Genomic DNA, 24,266 nt, shown 5'->3' with positions numbered 1-24,266 from the left:
CTCTGTTTCTCTTTCCAGCCACACCACGCCTTCCCTCGCTCTCTAATTCATCCAAATGGATTAAGGCAAAAGTAAAAGAATGTATTCTATGTGTTCTCTATTGTCGTGGCAATTTCCTATTTCCTAAACAGATATTGCGTCAAGGAGAGATTTCCCACTGCAAGTAATGTTTGCCCAAAACACAGAGTTGCCTGTGTTCTTATCAAGCAGAAGAGTGCCTAAGAGGATGTCTTCTCCTTTGTGAACAGTTTACCCAAGTACGAAGGTTAACACTATTGGTTGACTCTAAGGAAGGTAGGCCGGCGACCCATAGAGAAGGGAAGGTGGGACCGCTGACCACAGCACAAGGGCGCTGATTTTAAGGAGGAAGGTGGGACAGCTGACCAGAGCACATGGGATAACATTTTGACGACATCTCTCACTTGTGAGTTGGCTGAATCAAGCACAAAGGTCAATAAATAGTCGACTCTGGGGAAAGGCAGGATGGCAAGACAACACGCGAAGGAATGAACAAGGCCTAAGTTATAAAATGAAACAACATGTAAATTTTTCCATCACACTATCTATGGTATTCAGCACAGCATAAAGATGGTGTTTGTCTAAAAGAAAGAAAAAGAAGAAAATTTAATCACCAAGAAGATCTGAAGGTACGAGGTACCAGTACTCCAGGTTTTGAACCGCAGATCGTCCACGTCTATTCAGGCTTCCATGAGCAGAATGACCCCCGCGCTAACCTCTACCTACTCCTTGTAGCTAGAGGTATGCATCTAAAACTCACTGTAAGCCTATTCGGTCAGCTGAATGACTAATTAGTAAAGACTGAGTAACAACTCCTCAGAGATGCTATAGCTCTCTCCCAATCGACCGGTCCATCTGACAGCGACGGCTGAGACACCACCACTCTACTACCACAAGAAGCCTGTGTAGAGGAATGCAGAGCACCACAGATACCCATTAAAAAGCCATTAGCCACATTTTGGCGGAAAATAACCACTTTAACATGAAAACAGAGGGCAATGAACCCAAAATAATTCCCCAGTTGTGTATAAATGGCTTCCCGACACCGTTAATTTGGTTTCACACCAGCGTGGTGATGTGGAAACCAGATTGTTCCGCAATGTTCTAATAATAGTTCAAATGTTGATAGCGCAATGTCCACCACGCACACCTACACACACACACACACACACACACACATACACATTCACAAACACATACTTTAGAAACACACACACACACACAATGATTTTTTAGCTGACGGTAACTCAACAAACAGACCCCCATACGCCAACCAACCAACCAACCGAGAGAGAGAGAGAGACAGACGGACATATAGATAGACAGATGAATAGAGAGAGAGAGAGGGATAGATAGATAGATAGATAGATAGATAGATAGATAGATAGATAGATAGATAGATAGATAGATAGATAGATAGTAAAATAGATAGATAGATAGATAGATAGATAGATAGAAAAATCCAGACGGACAAATGAACACACAAACACACACACAAACACTAGCACATCAGGATTGTGTGTACAGTATTGGCTCTCACAGCATGGTGAGTGTGTGTGTGTGTGTGTGTGTGTGTGTGCGTGGTGTTTAATTATTCAGGCCAACTCACTGCTGTCCATTACATCACATGTATTATGAAGCAGATGAGTGTCTTTGTTTTAGTCCGTTGCTGTGAACTACCCCCTCCCCAACCCCCGAACAACTCGACTTAACTCAACGACAGATCACCAGGATAAGAGATCACAAGTGATCACCTTGATTAAAAAATGTGCCCCATGATGCAATGTGATAATGGCAGGTCTATGCGACTGCAATTGACCTGTTGCTAAGCTCCGCCCTTAGAACGCAGATGAGCCAATGACATTCCAGCCTAAACTTTACTCGGACAATGGCTCGGACAACTCCATTGAAACCAACAGGGAGGAGACATAATGTAACAATTGAATGGTGGATTTATGTTGTTTGTGTAAAAAAAAAATAAACATGGTCAAACTATGTACTTGGGGTACATGTATCACGGACAGTCGGTACCCCGAGAGGCTGCAGAATGTGGTATATTTCATCCCTTTTCCCAAGCCAAACGGGACAAGAAAAAGTGTGTGATGTGGATCAGACTGTGCGGCAGGCCAGAATACCAAATGAATTGAAGCTTGTTACCTTCTGTATGTATTTTAAAGTTTTGAATATACCCCTCCATAGCGTAATGTAGTCCCTTTCGATTGATCCTGGAAGAAATCCAGAAATCCTTTTTCGTCCAAAACCTGCTTTGATATACTGTCAGCTGTCATCATATTTTTCCATATGTTTTTGTTATCGAGTCTGGTTTGTTTGTCCGAGTTCATCATGGTAATGGCGGGGGGCGTGAATTAGCAACATTCAATTGAGTTGAGATTTACTTGACTAGTTGCACATGATGGAACAAAGACTAACACAGAGATAAGCTAAACTAGGTTGTCGATTAATTGGTCGGTTGATCACTTCTTGTGACACCTTACTTTTCAAGTCTAACTTTTCGGGTTGCCATGCCAACCACAATGGTAGCAATGTTCACTGATGGCCACCAATAACACTTATTCACTACCAGTTTTTCAAAGACAAATATGTCGGAGTCTGTTTCACGGACCATGGAGGCGGTTTGAGTTCACAGTTTACTGTTTTTTTTCCTTAACACGGATCGCACCATGTCTCTTTGGCTCGCATGAAATACATTAAAAGCGTAGGCACGATTAGAGAGTTGTAAAGAGAGAGAGAGCAGAGAAGAACAGAAGGGAGAAATTCTGAACTATCAACCCAAAAATGTCTCTCTCTGCTCCCTCCGCGAAAGGAAGTGTTACACTGTGATTGTCATCCAAGATGTATTACCCAAACAAATCAGGGAAGAGATGCACTGGCTGGTCAGAAATCAGCCTGGCTTATTTAGAGGAAGGCGCCCAGTCAACTTAAAACAGACTCTGCTCTTACAGAGCATTTTACTGACTAATGGCTGACAAAGTGCTGTGGTATCTCTAGCAAACTACACTCAAATTACAGCTCTTACATTTTACCTACAGCACCTTTTAATTGTTAGTTGATACCAACTGTACATGTTCCAAGAGAGAGATGTCTGTTCTGATTGGCTGTTATTTAGTAGAGGTGTAGTGTAGAAGCAGTATATTAGCGCCTAATGTGGGCCTGAGAAGCCCTTTCGCTCAGTAATGGGGGCATAAGTGCTCTACAAATAAAGTGGACTTGAGACTTGACAGTAAATCCTCCACGGGGATAATTCAACTTCACCACTAAAAAAAAAACCTTAAAGGGATACGGCGAGATGTAAATTGGCGGTTGCCCGTCTTATCCAAATTCAGACAAATTGCTTAATCCAAATTCATCATTGTGCATCCAGAAGGTGTGTTCGCTAGGTTAGCATTTACTTTCTGTTGGCCACCTCTGTTGACTTCTAGAGTTACAGTAGCCTAGCTGGTCGGTCATGTGAGGGGAATACACTTTGAATTACTTTCCAAAGATCTCCAATGTGTTCAGAATAACCGCTTACTCAAACAACCCAACAAGATTGTAGAAACACACAGATAATTCAACACTATTTCCAACACTGTCATTATCAGGCTTCCTGTGATGCGCTGCTGGCGAGATTATATTATCTGCAGCTTCAGGCTGGAAAGTCTAAACAAAGGGTAACCTGTCACCCATGGCGTGTCACAAGTCTTCTCCTCCCCTTCTGGATGGACATAGATGAATTTGGAATCCAACTACTTATTCACTTACTTATGTGTGGTCCAAACCCAGCCTGACTGGAAATGGTCCCACACAAAGTTTATTTAGAGGACTTAATGTTTTAATGTTTTCAGACTGCTAGCTAGCAAAGCTGTGTATATGCTATGCGTATATGCAAATTAACCTATAGACCGACATGCGTAACCGGTCAAATATATTTTAAGCGGTTAGCTGATTAAAGGTTAACTGTTGACATCCCAGGTAGACAGTTGTAGGCACCTGTAGGCACCTGTAGGCAGCTTAGAGCAAGATGTCTCACCCCTACCTGCACCTTACTGACCTGTCCCTTTTGATAAAAATGTCTGCCGGCTAAATAACTAAATAGTTAATCGTAAATAGACATGGCACAGTGCGTGTGTAGGCAACCGTTGAGCTTTATGGCAGTGCGAGAAAATCAATGACCATTTGGGTCAGTGTCTTCAACACACTCACCTCCATGGTGGTTAGGTTGCATCGATGAGTTCCTGCAAACCAGCCGTCGGAGGAGCACTGGTCGATATCAACATCCTGCAGATTAATGTCCACGCGCACCACACCCCTGGAAAGGAGAGGAGACAAGCATTAAGTCCCTATTAAGAGGTGAAGGAGGGCAATTCGGTCTATAATGAGACAGGCACTACTGAGACTGTATGACTAAAATACAATTTATTGTAATGTTTTTAAAGAAATACTAGTCGTTTTTATGACGTTTTGATATAGTATATGTAGTATGTATATAGTATTTATTGTGAACACGTTATGTTTTCGTTGTTGATCATTTTTTCTGTTTTTTTCTCCTGAAGATCTCTTTGTTCACTACAAAGATAAGTTCAAACAAAATTTAATAGTAAACCTCCCTGAATTGATGAGTTACTCTGATAGCAAAGCGCTAAATGGCCAGCGGACGTGCCATGCATGCAAAAGCCGTACAAGCCCCAGGCTAAAAGGATGTTAGACAAGCTTTCTCCCTCGCTAAACACACGGTTAGCTTGTGTTTGAAGATGTTGCGCGTGGCACAATAAAAGCCTGTGATAGCGTCGTTCACATGACATTCCAGATAATGAAGCACAATAGAAACAAAGAGATTCAGAGAGCCTGAGTGACGTCTCGGTGAAAACAGCTTTGTGCTTTTCTGTCGCAGGGTTAGCTAAAATCATATTTCTCTGGATGGCCTGTCACTAGCACTTTATTGCTCTTTCAATTTTCCTCACACACACACACACACACACACACACACACACACACACACACTCAATATCCGACACACACACACACGATATTCTACACCGAACACACATTATTGTATTTGGTGAGTGTGGGGCCAATCAATTTATCGTCACTTCAGAGGACCACCCTTCAACCACTTTGAAATAAATCCGGCAGTATAAATAATGTCCTCATCACTATTATCACTGGGGGGAATGAAGACATTTCCACTCATACACGCACATAAACGCCCGTGATACGGTTATAAGAATGATGTAACTCGTTTCAACAAGAACATAACATTGCGCCGAATCCCACAACACACACATACCCACACACACACCCACACACACACCCACGCACACACACACACACACACACATACACACAAGCACACAATCAGAATTCTGCTGGTGCAGCACATTCCGTAGGTGCAGGAGAGTGGTTTGCCAGATGAGCGGCGGGCAGCACAGACCACCGCCGTGGTTAATAACATAACCACGGCGACCTACTTGCCTCCAGGCGAGATGACCTCATCACATTGAACCATGCAGCTTCTGGCGGTGCCAGGAGACTATTAGCTCCGCCTCACTTCCTGTCTTATGTCATCAAGTTCGGACTCACATGGCCCTCAGTCCTGCTTTAACATCTTGAGTGTAAGCAGGCACACACAAACATACACACACAAACACACATCGGTTTACACAACAGGGCACAAACACAAATGCACAAAAGCATATAGAAGCACACAAAGACATGTGCACTCAATCTCACAGACACACACACATTGCAGGGCTGGTCCTCTCTCTTATGTAATGTGGTGAATGCAAATAAGTCTTTAATCACTTCTACTACATGGTATCAAGCTTTTAGGAAACACGTAGAGGATGATATTGTCTTCTTTCAACAGCGTATACGTTTTCCTGAGCTCCTGAATCCCTGGGTAAAGAGTGTAAACACAAGGTAAACAGATGGCACGTTCAAATCAAAGGCTTTTGAGGAGCAGGCCAAATTGTGCGCGGTGCAGTCACGTATGAAGACACCTCTGTGAAAGAGCACCAAATGTCCACGTGTTTAAATGTGCGTTAGAATTAAACACTTACAGTTGACTATAATGGAGTGCACGGGACTGTTCTAGCGGAGGTCCCAGGTGGTCTAGCGACAGGGGGGTTGGGGGGGCCTATAGTTGCTGGTCGAGCCTGATGGCCCGGATCATCACAGCAAGATGGAGACAGTTAAACAGATGTTTTCTCTTTCTCTCTCTCTCTCTCTCTCTCTCCCATGTTAATGTATGGGCCTGAGGGGGCCATACTTAGGGGACCCTATGGTTCTTTCCTTTTGATAAACCACCAAAGTGCATGGCCTGTGTGTTATTGTTAGCTCAAGCATGATGTGGTACAGTGACATTACGTAAACTCACGTCACTTTGAATCTGAGGAGGCCTTCTGACCTATAAAATAAGGTTATTCACAGTTACGTGAATCAAAAGCAGGGGCTCTCTCTTTGTCTTTATCCCAAGATGGCCTTTGAGGTCGGGTTGAACGAACGTTGAACACTAGATCTTGGGCGCTATACAGATTCAAATTTTGCATTGAGTGTTGGATAAGATGTGATACAAATGGAGTTTCTGAGCCAGAGGAGAACCTGATTGAGGAGGAGAGGTGCGTATACACTGTCACCGCTAATTTGTTGTTGTTCAGTTGTTCTGGTGGGAACATATAGTTCAGTAAAGGGATTACGTGCCCGCTTCCAAGTCTAAGAACTGGTTACAACCGGATGTCTTCTGTTACGAGCTGTCCAGATTATAAAAAGTTGTATATATGCTATAGCAGCATCAAGAAAATTTAAGGTAAAAGGAGTTGATCGCACAACAGTATTTGACCTCATGTCTTTAAAGTATAAACTGTTGGTTAGGCTAAAGTCAGCCTTATCCAACTGAATACGCGAACCATTAACAAAAGAGTTTTGGATGTGTTTAGTTGTGTGTAAAAAGTGTGAAAAGCTTCATGTCCGACTAACTAATTGCCGGTGATTATGCTGAGCTATTAATATCCAACATTTTGAAAAATGTCCCACACATTTAACCTCCTTTAACATCCAACCCCAGGGGCTGAGCAAGATGTAATTTTAGAGACGATTAACGATCCGTTGTCCTAATTTTTAATTGCAAAACCTGCCACAGCATTTCATCCATTAAGGTCAGACGTTAATCGTGTAATGATGGAGTGCAGACGGACGCCGTCGAGAATATTGCCGCTGGAACTTGCCAGCCACCGCCTCCCAGAGACAGGGGGGACCTCGCTTTATCAAGTTCTGTCAGGACAGACGAGTGCTCTGCTGTCCGTCTGTCAGAGAAGACGAATGACCCCTTCCGTATTCCTCTGCTCTCCTGTTTTTTTATTAAAGGGAAGGGCATGTTCCGTTTGACTTTTGACGGATTTGTTCATTAAAGAAATTTGACGAATTGGAGGATGAGGGTTGTTCGATATTTTTGTCGGTTTGGGAGAAGAGGAGTACTGACTGAAAGCGTTTGATGCCGGCCGTTAGCGACAAGGGACTGTAAACGGGGAAATGGACAAGTGGACTGGAATGATCATTTACTTCCACAGTGTTGTGGTTGTCATTTGTATTTTGAGAATGAAACCCCATCTCTGCTTGTATACTTCAAACTACTTACTTTGGTTTTGAAGGCCAGGTTGCACTCTGGTTCCCTGACATTTGAACAACACAACACAAGTGCTTCCTGACCCTCAGAGTGCCGCGTCTAGCGTTCTGTCAACTTTTGTGTTTCGGCTGGTCGTCCATTTTCCATAATCCTTCATCATTTACCCATCAACCCGGAACCCTTCTCTTTAAAAACAGTGGTAAACAGATCAGATAGATCAAGTCCAGTGCCTCCATGGCTTGGTGCGTCCAGATTACCAGAGGATTAAACTAAGACCATTACAGAGTGAGAGTCCTCTGAGGCGTACTGTAGCAGATTAGATCAGCTGCTGCTGGCCGTCACTTCAATCCCCATATCAACTTATTCTGTCCCTTATTAGCCATGTCATATCAGCCGTATCAATTATTATAATACTATGTCGCGTGTGCATGTGTGTGTCAGTGTGCAGTGGTATGTGTTGGTGTGTTTCAAATTGCCAATTAGGTCTGCACCTGTCTTCTTTACAGGAATGTCAGGTCAAAAGATTCCCTAGCAGAGACACTGGAACACATACGATCCCTGGGATTACACCGGTCGTCAGCCATCATTAAGGAAATACCATTGCTTCACTGAGGCTCTGCAAACTTGCTGAATCCTATCCACTGCTTTAGTCTTAATGTTGACCTTTACTGGCTGAGACAGGAGTATTGACGTATTATTCTCTCTCTTTCACTCGCTATCCCTCTCTGTCTCTCTCTCTATCTCTCCCTCTCTCTCCATACATCTCTCTCTCCATGTCTCTCTTTCGTTCTCTCTTTCCCTCTCCATCATTCTCTCTCTCTCTCTCTCTCTCTCGCTCTCTCTCTCTCTCTCTCTCTCTCTCTCTCTCTTCCTCTCTCTCCCTCTCTCTCCCCCTCTCTCTCTCTGGCGGATTCCCTCTGACGTCAATGAAGAAGTAGGAAACACCATGGTTGAGGGAGGTGGTAGGGGCACGTTCCACATCATCCAATCCCATCGCTCGAAAAAAAAACCACCCAAATCAGTTCCGATCAACCAGCACGCTGGCGTCGTGACAAAGGCCTCGTGCTGCTCTGAATAATAACCCAACGTTATCAGACGTGCTCTAATGTCCCAATGAAGTGCTGGTGTTGTCAGATTTAGCGATGAATAAATCAACGGATAAATAAATGCCCTTTCATCTTGCTCGATCCACATGTCTTCCTCCGGACGCCCCACGGCATTGTGGGGGCTTCCCTGGCTTCCCCTGCTTCTGGGTCTTGTTCTGCCGGAAACTGCCCACCCACTCATCCCCACTCTCGGCTCCCTCCCTCCCTCCCTCCCTCCCTCCCTCCCCCCGAGTGCATCACTCGCACTGGGTTCTCCGGTTTGTTCAGGCCGTGACTCACCTTGGGAGGGCCTTTTGGTTTCCGGGAACCACCAAATATTTTGTCTAGTTTTTAATACGCAAATGTCATACAGTCAGCAAGGTGAGATTTCTCCACTGAATGTATGACTCTGCCTACCGCACACTGTCTCCTTTCCATCTCTCTCTCTCTCTCTCTTGCTCTCTCTTTCTCTGTCAAGTATTTGCATATTTAACATTAGTTCCAGTGTTTCTGTGTATGTCTAGGTAGGTAAATGTGCGTGTGTGCTTGTGTCTGTGTCAGTGTGTGTATCTGTGTGTTTGCCCCTTTGCATCTTTATGTGTGTGTGTATTGCACCACCCCCTTTTTTGAGTCAGAGGTTGTGTGTGTGTGTGTGTGTGTGTGTGTGTGTGTGTGTGTGTGTGTGTGTGTGTGTGTGTGTGTCCATGCTGCAGCCTGTGCTGTCAGCCAATTAGGACTGCGCCTGTCCTCCACTAGCATCTGAAAGACCAATAGATAGGCGCTACATAATATCACTGCTCTCTACATAATTTGACCACACACACACACATATACACACACACACACACACACACACACACACACGCACACACACACACACGCACACGTGTTGCCGTGGCTCAGAATACAGTAAAACAGTGTTTGGGGGCACCTGTGAGTAAAACCGACCAAGCTGACAGAATGGGGCCGCAGAGATAAACAGCCGACACCAATTAAAGAGATACCCGCATTCACACTGTAAACCTCACCAAACCATTCCCATTCCAACCACCATCATACCACTCTCTCTCTCTCTCTCTCTCTCTCTCTCTCTCTCTCTCTCTCTCTCTCTCTCTCTCTCTCTCTCTCTCTCTCTCTCTCTCCACACTCTTACACATACACTCTAATACTCATATACACTGCCTGCAAACATGCACTCACTGCACCACCGCACACACACACACACACACACACACACACACACACACACACACACACGTTTTAATAATAATATCAGCTTCAAAGACAGGAAGTGAGTGAAGCATTTAAGGGTGGGGGTTGAGAAGGGGGGAGGAGGAATCAAAATGGCCGTGCGGGGCTGTTGTTCTACACCGTTCATTATTAATTCAGCGCTGTATTGATTATGTATTTGCCAGGAGGAGAGAGAAGAGAGAGACAGAGGAGCCCATGTCTTGTGTCTCAGGGCTCCTCCACCTGTGACCAGACCAGACAGCAGGGCTTCAACCACCTCAGTGCTGCTATCTGCTAGGCGGAGAAGGATACTCTGGATAGCTGGATTGGCTGTTGGACTCCCAGCCGAAAGGCTGTGGGTTCAAATCTCAGTGTGTGTCATCCTTGATACCCTTACCCCCCACACCTAAATGAATTCAGCGTGGAGCACTTTGGCTAAAAGGGTTTTCTAATTGTGATAAAGTTGAGGATATATGTGTTGATGCACAACATTGAGATGGTTTAACCTCTGTATGACATAAACCTTAAAAAACTCAAACATAAATAAATAATGGAAAACATTTTCCATTGACGAGGTTTAGACTTTCCATTTGGGTCTTCCTTCAATTAGTTCAACACTTTTAAAAAATACTATAATGGAAGTGGTTGGGTGTATAATATCACTGTATTATTAATGGTGTGTATACGTATTCACGTATACAACGCCAAAAAACAGAACATCACAGCATGTATAGGTCAGCAGCCGAGCCTACAGAACGCCCTGTAAATGATTGAAGAGTCGTAAACCAGAGAAATAAAAGACCATCACAGGACAATCACTGTATATGCTGGGAAACGTTTCAGATACACAGCTGGTCATGAAACACTTGTGATTAAATTAAAGATTTATCCAACGCAGTGCATACACCCAGCAATCTGAATCAAATATTAAACACCAACCACACTGGTATTATGGTATAGCCTACACAGTATCACAACTGGCATAAAAGATAAAAAAAAGCGACCCTTTTTGCCACCAAATGTGACGTTTATTAGATATCACAAGCAATGTCAAAATCAACCTCTTGGTGACATAACATGTGGGCGTGCCCACCCATGTGTATAATGGACATGTCAACCTATCAGCCTACCCACTGGACACACACACACACACACACACACACACACACACACACACACACACACACACCGCACTGAAAGAAGGAAAAATGTGAAATATGGAGCGGTGATAGACGTTTAAATATAGCTTAACATATTGATTATAGATTGATTAGGAAAAATAGAGCGAGAGAAGATGTTATACCTTGGGTGATTTGGTAGTGCCCAATATGATGAAGGAAAAGTGTCCCGTTAAAAATATCATGCAAAACACAGTTACAGTTCAAATACTTTTTTTTTTCAGGAAATTACAAAGCGCTGTTTATAAATTAAACACATCTGCTCAGATGAAAATAAATTGCCCAGTGTGCTAAAAATTGAAAAATGAATTAACGATGTCAGGGGTCCCTTAGGCTAATACAGCGAACTAATAGCGAGCTATTTATAGCCCTATTGGCCCCTGACGTGACGAGTTCCCGCGCAGCTTGACTGACGAGGACAAGAAAATCCTTGATACAACAACAGAGAAGAATCGGAGAGCTGGTAAAGAATACAACGGTTAAGTGTCATATATGTCCCCATACCATACACCCCAGTAAACTATAGTGGAAGGATGTGTTAGGCTACCTGCTAGCATGTGTTACCGGTGAAGTAGAGTTGCTTTGACTGAAGTCAAGTTGCCCAGAGGCCATGTAGTTTGGGTCCTACCTGAAGTCTGGCGCCAGGCTGGCCTTGAGGCCGTAGAATCCCGCCGATAGGGTCAGGAGCCACCGGGGGACGAAGTTCCCGTTCTCACACTCCAGGTACGGGGCAGACCACTTGATGTTGGTTTTGTCTGGAATGAAACTCTCGCCTCTTTTCAAAGAATTGTCCACAGACGTGAAGTCCTGACTCAACACTCGCTTGTGAAAATTGGGCATTTTCCTGTTCTTCACGTCATGGTACCACTCCGTCTCCACCGTGCGGTCCTTCAGGTGCTGCTGGGCCGAGCCGGACAAGTCCTGCAGAACGATCTCCCCGCCCGCCCGGGTCGCCTGGAGAAGCACCGAGGGCCCCGCGGAGGACGGCTCCGTGTTGAACGTGACCACCGCCCGGTGGATCTTCGGGTCTCCCTCCAGGACGCTCCTCACCAGGGCATGGTACCACTCGATGTCTCGCCGAAGACTCTGCTCCCTGGACCTGTTGGCCTGCAGCATCATGTTCAGGAAGTTTGTGGCGTGCACCACCGTGTCGAGCACGCTGCCCATGGAGGGATGCGGGCTCGCGTGTGACCTTGCCCGCAGAGAGGTGAGCTCGTATCTCCGGGAGCAGTTGGCGTGTTTTAAAGTGCTGGAATCCCCCGTGTGTAGGAAAGCCGTGACCACCTTCGGGAGATGCCCTCCTGTCTTCTGCGCGCGCTCCGCCGCCTCTCTGGGGGAGCGGAGGGCGCTGAGGTGCGCGAGGCGAGGGTCGCTCCCCGCGCTGTTGTTCGCTGGCCGCCGTCTGACATCGCTCTCGCGCGCGGACCATTCTGCATATGTGTGACTTAATCCAATAACAATTCCCACTTGCAACAGCAACGTGAACCGGAAAACAGCCATCTCCCCCCCACCACCCCCCAGTCGTTCAGAGCTGATGGGGGGAACTGGTATCAATCCGGGAGATTCCTCTCTAAACCATCACTTCTACTGATGGATCGGCGAGCCCCGAGCTACGATCCTCTAACAAGAAATCTATAATAACGTTTTGAAATTGGCTCGTAAATTCCTCTGTTCTTTTTCTCCTCCTCCTCCCCAGATGTCAGATCTCGCTCTCTGATGTGAGTATATGCGCTTGGCGGCTGTGGCTTCTCCTCCGACCGTCTCGCGTTCCGTGTGCGATCCAAGACACCAGCAAGACTGACCTGCCGTTCCGCCTGACGTCTTCAGCGGGCTAGATTGTGATGATGAGTGTCTCCTACATGGAGCGGGTTTGAAGGAAGTGAGCGAGTGGAAAAACCCGGTTATTTGGGTAGGAGTCGAGTCAGGCTACTTCACACTTGGATGACAAATACACTCCGCCCTCCTCCGACACAACAAGCAGTAACTAAACAGCGGAGACACCGCTGAGCCAGTCTCCTTGATTATCTTATAGGGCTCGTGAAGTGGGCTTGATTCGTGTTTGGTCGTTTCTGGTGTCAATCATGGTGTCGCCTCCGCGCGGCGGAGCGGCCGGGGAGCTGTCCGGTGCTGAGGGCTCCGTTCAGACTCACGGGTCGAGAGAGGTAGACGATCAGGACGATAACAACTCCGATCAAAAGAAAAATCTGTCTTGCGGTCGTTTGTAAAAAAGCGTAAATAATTAAAAGCGAAGGTTGGCGGGATAAGCGAGGCTGTGATTACGGATCGGATCGCGCCACGTCTCCTATTCCAGCAAACCCGCGATCAAGCAGGATGGAGAGACATTGGAAATATGGTCTTTCCAGCTCCTCGCAATTACCGCTGCAGTTCATCGGTGTGCTGTGTATGGAAATGTGAAGGCTTGTCTAGGCCTGGCGTCTCGCTGTAGTGACGCCTGGATCGCTGGTGGCCGTGGTTATTGGTCGATATTACACAACATGGTTGATGACTCACCATTGTGCCATTTATGACATGAATAGCTTGTATTTTGTATTTCAGGTAGCTGATATCGACGTGCAGACATCGATGATGATCATTGTGATGATGATGATGATGATGATGATGATACAAAATGTTCAGTCCACGAATACATTTTTCTAAAGGAAATACTCCAATGCTTGCATAATTGCTATGACTTATATACATCAACATTACATTTATTCGCCATTTCTAGTTGAAATATGAATGATTATAAATAAATCACTATTCATTTGAACTTTCTAACTAATTTATATCAGGCTACATATTCTGATCATAAGCACATTAACCTTTAGATTAATTCAAATACACCTGGCAAACACAAACTGAATGAAACTGACTTATGCCAGAATATTGTACACTATATTTCATGTTTATGTTTTTCCATATTTTCACCTGGTTTTAACTTTTACACTTGAGTTATCTGGAAAATAAAACAAAATAACTGCATGCATATTGACCACTGTCACTTTGGTTTGGTCCCACGTTTATTTTAACGTGAACATAAATTAAATATCCATTAATAAAAATAATATATCATATTGAGGGCCATCTACAGTGTACAAGGGATTTCGGTCAAGAGTAAATTTGTGATGAAAATGTGATTAATATTTCTTTCCTGAAGGATTTTAGTACATTCTGGCAGCATTATTTTTAAGTTTCTCCCTACAAATAGAAACAGCGCCCAAAAGGTTTAGTCAGACTGATCTCACTGAAAACCAGACCATGGTCTCCAAACCAGTCCAATCCTGTATTATTTGCAAACATCCCAACACCGCTATCTGGGACCAAACTGTGGACTCCCATTTGAATCGTTGTGTGATTCAGTTTGTGGATTTGTGGATCCGTGCGTATTAACTCTCTCACTCACTCTCTCTCTCCCTCTTACCCTACCTATTTCTCTCTCTTCTCGGGCGGCATTAGCTCAGGAGGTAGTGCGGGTTGGCTGGTAACCGCAAGGTTGCTGATTGATCCCAGGCTCCTCCTTGCTGAGTGTTGAGGTGTCCCTGAAGACGCCTCACCCTAACTACTCCTGACGAGCTGGCTGTTGCCCTGCGTGGTTGTCTCCGCCGTCGGTGTGTGAATGTGTGCATGAATCGGTGAATGTCAATCAACACTGTAAAGCACTTTGGATAAAAGCGCTATATAAATGAGGACCATTTACCATCCTCTTCATCCCTCTTTCCACTGCTATCTCTCTGTCTTGGTCTTCCCCTATCTGTCTTCCTTATTCCCTTCCTCCTCTCTATTTGTCCCTCTCTTACCAACTGTCACTCCCTGTCACTTATTCACCCTCTCCCCCCTTTCCTCACTCCGTCTCCTCCCCCCCCCCCCCCCCACCTCACTTTATATCTGTCTCGCTCTCCTCTCCTTTTCTTACTGCACATGCCCCTTTTGCTATTTCTCTCACCCCACCATTATTTTTCACCACCCTCTCCCTCACTCATCCTCCACATTCACCCCCACACTCTGTCTGCCCCATCACCCCTCTCACCCACCCCCACGTGTCCCTCGCCCTCCACACACACCCACTACTGTTTCTCACTCCCTCTAGTGGAGAGACCTCTCTCTCTCTCCCCCGTCACGCTGGGTGACCGGTCGTCACCGATCGTCCGCTCGGTCGACAGCCGTGACGGAGGCTGACAGACCCGTAGTCAGGCTAGCATCCGCTTGGCCGCCATCCACGCATTCCACCATCCGTGAGTGCTAGGCGTCACATATTTACTTTAGCCTGCCATACTGGAGTCCTGGAGGGGCACTGATTCTGTAGATTGTCCAAAGATTATACCGTTTAGCCGTTATGATCAAGATGTGAAGGGAAAACAGGATCCACATATTTTCATTCTGCGTTCCATGTTCTTTTACAAAACTGTTTGTTTTTGTTAAGAGTGTAACTTAACACTGAGACATACTGCAATGTTAAAGGTTATACATATATACTTTTATTTAAGTTTCATATTCATATATATGCACCCATTGGCTATTAATATGACCTACCACTGGTTACTTTAAATCAGAGTAGCCAACCACTGTAGCCAAGCTCGGCCTACCCACCTACACACTTAATAATAAAAAATGAATACAAATAATAAAAAAAACATTGAACTTTCACATCATTGCATTGAATGTTGTCTTTCAGATTTGACACAAAAGTCACTGTATAGGGTTAGGGTTAGGGTCATAATAAATTGTGTAAATATTCACATAACAATTATATACATTATGGACAGTCTGGATCATATTCCACACATGGATGTTTGTGCTGATCACTTCCTATTACATAAACATTAAGCTGTTGCTTATAGATATTGAGGTTTTCTTTCCAAATCATTATGTCTCTGTGGCACTGTTCAGTTTTGTAGTCTTTGTTGTCATACGCATATTGCAGCTTGTCAGGCCTGTTGCTATCATGCATAACGTTGTGAGCTTCAACTCCAACCTTCACTTCCTGTTTCTCCTCATCCTTTTCTGAAGAAGAACAACAAGAAAACAGCATCAAAAACACAGGGAGAAAGGTGATCCCGTGTATCAGCCCAAACACCATCACCAAGGTCATGATCTTGAAGAACGTCCTGAAGATGTGGTTCTTGGACGCCGCCAGCACCACCACACCCAAAATGGTGGACAGCGCACCTTGCAGGATGGGATAGCCTAGCATGAAGAGCGCGTCGACCATCCTGCCATTGGCGCTGGGCTTCTTGCTGGAGACGAAGCAGTAGGAGATGTGGGCGGAGAAGTCCACGGTGAAGCCGATGCACACCACCAGGATGATCATTGAGACAGTGTCCAGCTTCACGTCCCACAGAGCCATGAAGCCGGTGACTCCCACGATCACTGAGCCGATGGAGACGGTGACCCAGACGGAGCAGAGCGGGTTGGGGATCAGCAGGAGAGAGATGACCAGCATGACTGCCGTGGTCACCCCGATGTTCAGTACTGTGCTGGGGACAATCACGGCGTACTGGTCGTAGTAGATGAACGCTGGGTGGAACGCGATCAAAGGGGCCGCTGTGCATGTCTTCATTTTATTTTCCAGACCATTCATCATTTTGATCTCCATCGAGGAGTTGGAGATGTGAACCGTTTGGATGAAGAAGCGCGATGCCATAATGTTTCCTCTCGTGATGTTCACGTCTTGCTTGAATTCCGGGAATTCATTGAAAAACTCCGGAAGGTTTGCCATGAAGCTTTTTTTGTTGTTGAGGTTGCCATTCGCATTCTCTCCGAAATCTTCGTACGCGTCCAACCAGGATGTGTACAACATTGTACTTACAAAGTCCAACTTTTTTAAGTCGTCTGTACATTTCCGGAGCTCTGAACGCTTGGTCGTGTCCCAATATGGGAAGGGCTCTGTCACAACAAGCATTACATTTGGACCGAAACTGGAAAAATATTTCCTGTCCCGTTCATAGTAACTAATGACATAGGAATCGTCAGCCGCTAAATCCTTAAGGTCTATGCCCTGCTCTACATGGAAGCAACCGTAGATGCTTCCAGCGAGGTAGCCCAAATATATCAGGATGACCGCAGCCTTAGCCCAAGGTTTGGTCAGCAACGGACCGTAATAGTTCTTGAAGAAATTATTTACAGGTTGAATCTTCTCTGCTCCACTTTCCTTGTCGTAGTCTCCTCCCACGCAGCACAGGGTGTTCCAGGATGAGGACTTTGCCGGGGCTTCGGTCGGCAATTTCATGTAGGTCAACCAGTGTCCATTTCTTTCCTCTCGCCTTCCGTTCAGAGCCATGAAGGCCCCAAAAAAGGTGATGTTGTAGACGTAGCAGAATATGATGGCCGTGCTGGTGTACAGACAGAAGTACTGGATGGAAGGGAAGTCGGACATGAGGCCGATGTAGAAACCGAGCACGTCGGTGAGAGTTGTGATGGTGATGGACATCGCAGCCTCCTTATAGGTGTGCGCCATTCGCTTGGGAACCGAGTCCTTGACGTTGGTGTTTTGCCAGTTAGAGACCATAATGAACATGTCGTCAACGCCGATACCTGGAAAGGGAAGAACAATTCAAAACAGGAAACCCTCATGTCTTCTCGGGTTGACTTTAGGCTAACATGACGTCTGAAATAAGGGCTTATTCGTGATAATGCTTACAGGTACTTAGATGTGTCATAGTAGGACAAACACAAATTATTGCATATGTGTGATATCTTCACTCGATTTTGTCTACTACCCGTACCCTGGTACGAGTATTAAAAAGCCGGTTGATTATTTGTGTTATGAGTGACACCAGTGTTTGTTCTACACTCTATTATCTGTAGAGTCTGAAGAGATTGCTTAGTGCATAGAGCTGTTGTTTAAATGCAATCTTCTGCCCGCAGGGCCGGAGTGGGACCCATTTTCAGCCCGGGAGTTTCAGGCCCATACCGGCCCACTTTTTTTTTTTTTTTTACACTGACGGCAGAGTCAACCACGCAGGGCGACAACCGGCTCGTCAGAAGCAATTTAGGGGTGAGGCGTCTTGCTCAGGGACACCACGACACTCAGCTAGGAGGAGCCGGGGATCAAACCAGCAACCTTGCGGTTACCAGCCAACCCGCTCTACCTCTTGAGCTAATGCCGCCCCACCCAGAATTTGCATAAATTAACAGCACAAAACTCGTACTATCCCTTTTTATTATTGGATATTGGATCAACGTTTGCCAAATTAAAAATCCACCTCAAGGATGTTACTTTAACTATCAATTATATATAAAACATACAATGTTACCCCATTACATATTTGGGATAATTTCAATGCATCATGTCAGTTCTATGCAGTGGCGGACTTAGCCCTATGGGGGCTCCAGGCAAAGGTGACCAGAATTGTTGTTGAGAGTGTTTGATTGCGGGCGGACAGGATTGTTGACGGGGGGGGGAGTGCTGGCGTAGCGAAGTTGCAGGCAGACAGGATTGTTGACGGGAGGGGGGGGGCGTACCGAAGTTGCATGATTGCTTCGCTCTTTAGCAGGGAGACCGTCAATGCGTGAGTAATTGGACATCCCGCCACTGCTATTATGACAGGATTTTTATAAAAACAATATAGATATGGGGAAGAAATATAAAGACGGCATTTTGGGGGCCCCAAAAGGCCTCTATGGGGCCTGGGGCTCCAGGCAAGTGCCTGGTTTGCCTAACAATACGGTCCGCCCCTGGTTCTATGTGTGGGTTATCTTATATCAAATAATTTAAATATATTTTTTAAAGTCCTCTCTACCTGTCCTCTCAGTCCTGTCTTCTTCATGTATCGGGTTCACCAGCAGCATCAGACCGGCTGAACTGCTGCTCTGAGGCTACCAACTATTTTATATTTGATATAATTTACTATCTATCCTCTCTCTACCGGCTGCAACTCGTGTCTGTCCTCTAAACAGGTGGTTTATTTTTGGCACATTTGGCGGCGTAGCATCTTCCTCCAGTGCCCTTCTTTTTTAAAATCTGGCTTTTTCGGCTCCTCCTTGGCTTTTCCTGCCCTCCACAATCAACGTTCGCTGATTCTCTTCTGTTACCGCTCAAGAAAAGATGCACTATGGACCAAACCAACTCAAATAATTGTGAGGGGTGAGGGGTGCGATGCTGGGGCTGAAATTTCAGATTAATTAAGAATGTCTACTTAAGGAGAAGATGCGCACTTCACCTCCCTAAATTATGAATATCAGTCGGCTTCGAAGTATGTTCGTCTGCACTGGACCTTTATGAGACCTTTCAAGCTATTTTATTTGATCAAAAATCTGTGGCATTGTCCCACATGCATGTCATGCCACGCCACCAAGTGGAATCCTGACCCCTACGATTAGAAACACTGGTGTAGGCCGTGGGCGTGCGGGGAACCGTTCCTCACCCAGGATGAGGAAGGGGGAGTTGGCAACCGTCATGACAAAGGGGACACCGGCGTAGAGCAGCAGGCCGAAGGACGACAACACGGCGAGGCCAGCAGAGAGGACTCCGATGAACGCCACCCACACCTTGTTCCTCACGTTGTCCAGTCTGCACAGGGAGACGAGCAGAAAGCACCGTCACAACCATCCTTCATAATAGGAACAGATTAAAACCGGGACTCATAAAAAGCAAACTAGTGAGTCTACCTCAAGGCTTTTGCAAGAATGGAAACAAAATTATGGCAAATTATTTACATCCATTTATTTAAGGTTTATTTAGACATGGACAGTGCACAATAATAAACATGAAAATGTCAATGTGCCAGAATTATCCAAAATGGCTATTTTGCATCTGTTGCCCATGGGCCAATGTTAACAGGCCAGATGCACCAAAAGGTATGAAACACATAAGCACTAAAATAACTATACACACATCTTTATACAAGTCAAAAGATAAAATTACCTATTACACATAAAATATACACTTAAGGTATAACAAACTAATTTACATTAAACACATAATACATATACTAAAAGTATAACAAAGAAATGGAAAACAAAATGAACCAAATTAACCAACCACAATTAAATGAAAGAAAGAAAAGCAGTATAGGGCAGAGAATGGTACACAGTCAGACACCAGATAAAACAGAAGTAGAGTAGTTAGCGGTGTGGTAATGTTTGTTTTGTTCCATGTTGACAGGTCTGGCTACTGATTCACCACTTTTTAAGATTTGATTTGAATGTGCAATATGTTTGCATATCTCTAATGTAAGATGGTATTGAATTGAATTGAATACCTTGAATAGTTCAATAGTTAATACCTTGGATAATTCATGTTTCTACTAGCTATGTATACAGGTGTGTATTCCTCATTATACACCTGGGCAATAAACAGTGAGAGGGCTGGCGCAGATGCCAAGTCGCCTCAAACGATGGTTCCTCTGTTTGACCCCTGGGGCTCCCCTTACCTCAGACAAGAGACCACGGAGAAGGTGATGGCCAGGGCGTAGGTTATGGAAAATAACGGGATCCCGTCAGCGGTCAGTTTGTCAATCTCCTCTTGTTTGGACTGGGATGTGTAGTAGGAGACCTAGGTTTCAAAATCATTAATGAAATATGTGCAAATAAAAATTCATAAAATTGTTATAAAATAAATAAAATGAGTTATTCAAGGACTTGGGATTGATTAAAAAATAATCTTGCCAGAGAACTTTTTCTTCTATCTATCTGTGATATCTATTATTCCTTAAATACATTTTACATACCATAACGTGTTTGTACTCATGGTCATTCGAGAAGTTGTTTTGGAACTCTTTGAGCCATTTTCCCACCCCTTCTTTGTTCTCCAGGAAGTACACAAACTTAACGGCCTTGGCAAAATTGATGAGGCCCTTCTCTTTCCTTCTCACCCCTCCAATGGTGGAGCCCAGAAAGGTGTGCTTCGAGGTGACTGGTGAGATGTGCACAGGATAAGTGATGTTCATGTGAGCGATGTTGCTTGCGTCGTTATCGATGATCTCCAGAAGGTCGTTTGGGACGCAGTCACCGTTGGCCTTTACGCACAGGGTGTCAAAGGTCAACTTGTTTTCCAGAACAGAGATGCTCTTGACCTTCTTGTCCAGTGTTATTATATCTACAAAGGCTTCGTTGGTCATTATGTTTGATTTTCCCTTGGCCACGGCGATGATGGTGGCGTAGTGCCCTTCGCTGTCCAGCCTCTGGCTGGAGAACTCTAACTTCTTCCTCGGAAAGTGCTCTTGGACAACGGCTCTCGCTTTCTTGGAGGGTCCATTCCTTGGTGTGAATTGCAGTTCGATGTCATTGTCTGTTCGTTTTTCGATGAAGTAAAACCCCCCTCCCAAAATGAAGGAGACCACCAGTGGAACGATGAAGAACCCGATGGGATGAGAACCAACAAGTCTGCCCAATTTCTCAAAGAGTCGTGAGAGCGGCCTTTCCACGCAGTCTGTTCTTCTGCAGCCCATCCTGTGAGTAGCTGTGAACCCTGCGGTCTGTGGATTGAATAATGATTGGAGGTCATTTTTATACAGTTTTTGTCAGTGTCACATGACCTAACAATTGTGTATTATTTACCTGTCATGTGATAGTTTCTTTCTTCATCCATTATGATTCAACAGGTTACAGTAATTATGCCAGCAGATCAAGGGCTTCTTTTAAGAGCACTTCCTGAAGAATAAAAAGAAACACTTATGTTTGCCTACGGATAAGCCCAGGGGTTACTGCAGGGCAAGACTCAAGACAAAAAAGTCCAGTTGTTAATGTTTAGCCTTGGGAAAACAGAGTAATGGAACTCTGCATCAAGAGTCCCTTTGGTCTTGGCGTGTTTAGAACTCGTTGTCAATGCCGCAACAACTGTGTGACCTAACCTTCTCTCGTCAGCTTTAGTTACCTTTGCAATGGTGTCAGGAAGTTCCTTCCTGGAAGCAGCAATGAAGAACGAGCCTTTGCCCACATGGGTAACCAATTTTTGCTAATGTTCTTAAAAAGTCCAGTTCTGATTAAAGGTACAACCAAACTTCCTGCATCTGCATTTTTAAACTGGAGATAACTAATAAATGATTGTTGGCCTCTGGTGATGATCATGGTAGGGATATTTGTGTTTGCCGTGTTGTTTTATTCAAATATTACCATCGCTCTCTTTTGGTATATAGCATACTATTGTCAATGTTGTGGTCCATCCAGCGTGTTTTTATAGCAGGGAAGGTACGTCAATAACCTCAATATGTTCTGAAACACACACTCACACCCTGTTTTGTGTTTTGGGAAAAAGGAAAGGAAAGGTTTGAGTTAATTTTTTTAATGGTAAAGTCGATACAGTACACAGTCATCAAACATTTCTGTAAATACTGAGGAAAACTACAAAAACTACTGCAAAACTAAGGAAGTGCATGGTATTTGAGCAGAGTCGAAACCCTAAGGGAAATGACAGTAGGAAACACAATGAATGGAAGCAGCTGGCCTTAGTGAAGAATAGTGTTTACAAATAGACTGAACTGTTCTAACCTCTAATCAATAAATAAGACCTCACAATAATGTGATTCATGCAAAACCAGTAAATCCACAACCGAGAGTTGAACCAGTAACCTTCCAGTTTTCATACGACCTGGTCTATTTTCTGAACTCCATCTGCCCTGGAAGAAGAAAGAAAACAGTGAATTAAAAGCCACTGCTATAACTAAATAAGGCCTGTGTGAAATGTATTAATAGATCATGTCTTCAGGAGTGGGCATGCCGAGTTTGAAAAGGTGCGATTTCTGCTATTCACACGTTTTTCGTGAATAGCAGTGTGAGACTGTGGGACTGTGATAAGCGACCTATGTAAATAAACCCGAGGGGATTTGACGTCAAGAAAAGAACACAAAACAAGTAGAAAACAGTAGAATAATAGTTTATGTAAGACGTATGGTCTTTGTGTGCACACACTGCTGACTGATTAGTCTTGAACTTTGGGAACATGGGTTCTGCACATGGCTGTTTTTCTTCTGAGTCTTTTGGCTGTAGGTCACGGCATGTTTTTATGAAGGAAAATACAATTTTTTCTCCTGTGTAATACGCTTGTGGCGTTTTGTGTTAATTGCGGGGTCATCTTTTGCAAATTATTGGAAATACCATATTTGTATGTGTTGAATGGTAATATTATTCAATGATTGGTTTCTGGTCCTAGTCAGTTTTCCAAGTCAGTTTTCACTTGATCATTCTAAAGCAAAGTGCATAATTTACTCAGTAACGGTTGGATGTAGAAATGTAGTGAACTACTTGACTTAATTTAAAACATACTTAAAGGTCCAGTGTGTAGGATTGTGGTGGCCACTAGCGGTGAGGTTGCAGATTGCAACCAACGGAGTCCCCCCCATAACCCCTCCCTTTCCGAAGACCACGGTGGCCTGTACTGGCCTGTATTGTGTAAGGGGCCAGTCGGTACTTCCAAAAGGATGTATGCCTCTACGACAGCATCAAGCAGCGAAGTATCAAGTGAAGAGGTTCTTAGATAGATTTATGAATTCTAGTTAGTTATTTATTCTTTTTTTTATTGAAGAAGATAGTTCATTTCTTTTTTTCCCCCCGTCAATAAAATAATAAATCATCAATCTGAATGGGACGGATTGTACTCATACGCGATTACCGATTCGAATTGCATCAGGGTCAAGGTTTTTAAATATGTTAAACCAATCACACTCAGTGATTACCGAATTTTACATTTCTCACACACAGTGCTCTTATTGCATCCATAGCAGTAACCTTCATAGACCTATAATTATCGCGTCCGAGAGGGTTAGTCTTCTTGGATACATAGTGTGGAGCATTTAAAATACAACATCACTCATTATAACGCTCCTACACAACAACTACACTAAAAGTTTTAGCTATGATGACATTTCTCTCACTCTAAGCCGAAAACACATTTTCTTAAAACATGTGTCCCGCTAGAGCTGCGGCGCAACATGGAGGCCTACATGGAAGGGGAACCCTGTATAGATACGAAGGGCTAAAACGAAGGGAACAAAAACACTATTCTTATTTGCATGGGATTACACAGTAATTAAAACTATTAACAAATGTTATGTTCCATTTCTGCTTTCAAGTCTGTTTCAATAGATGCCACTCAATTACACATACTGGACCTTAAAAGTAAAAGTACAATTACTGTCTTTGAAAAATAATGAAAAAAGTACACCAAAAGGCTACGCAATCATGACCGTAGCTATG

General features: G+C 44.4%; 2 protein-coding genes across 2 annotated transcripts in view; both read right to left on the bottom strand.

Annotated features, from left to right (window-relative positions):
* gpr158a (G protein-coupled receptor 158a) overlaps positions 1 to 12,632 on the bottom strand; it is a gene marked incomplete at both ends in the record, with an annotated part of 45,883 nt that extends 33,251 nt beyond the window's left edge. Inside the window, 2 exons of the mRNA XM_084475669.1 lie at positions 4,222 to 4,327; positions 11,761 to 12,632. Coding sequence (XP_084331795.1) covers positions 4,222 to 4,327; positions 11,761 to 12,632 — 978 coding nt within the window. The remainder of the gene's footprint in view (positions 1 to 4,221; positions 4,328 to 11,760) is intronic.
* A 2,749-nt stretch (positions 12,633 to 15,381) lies between these two features.
* On the bottom strand, positions 15,382 to 21,523 carry LOC311355846 (patched domain-containing protein 3-like; the record flags this gene model as incomplete). The annotated part of the gene is made up of 5 exons (XM_084475668.1): positions 15,382 to 15,432; positions 16,108 to 17,666; positions 19,499 to 19,644; positions 20,507 to 20,628; positions 20,804 to 21,523. 5 exons carry the CDS (start codon positions 21,521 to 21,523, stop codon positions 15,382 to 15,384), a joined length of 2,598 nt encoding a protein of 865 aa, XP_084331794.1.
* Positions 21,524 to 24,266: the final 2,743 nt, after the last annotated feature.

Source organism: Micromesistius poutassou, assembly GCF_964030765.1.
Source record: "Micromesistius poutassou genome assembly, chromosome: 11".
In the NCBI taxonomy this organism is placed as follows: Eukaryota; Metazoa; Chordata; class Actinopteri; order Gadiformes; family Gadidae; genus Micromesistius; species Micromesistius poutassou.
This window is presented reverse-complemented; position numbering and strand designations above follow the sequence as displayed.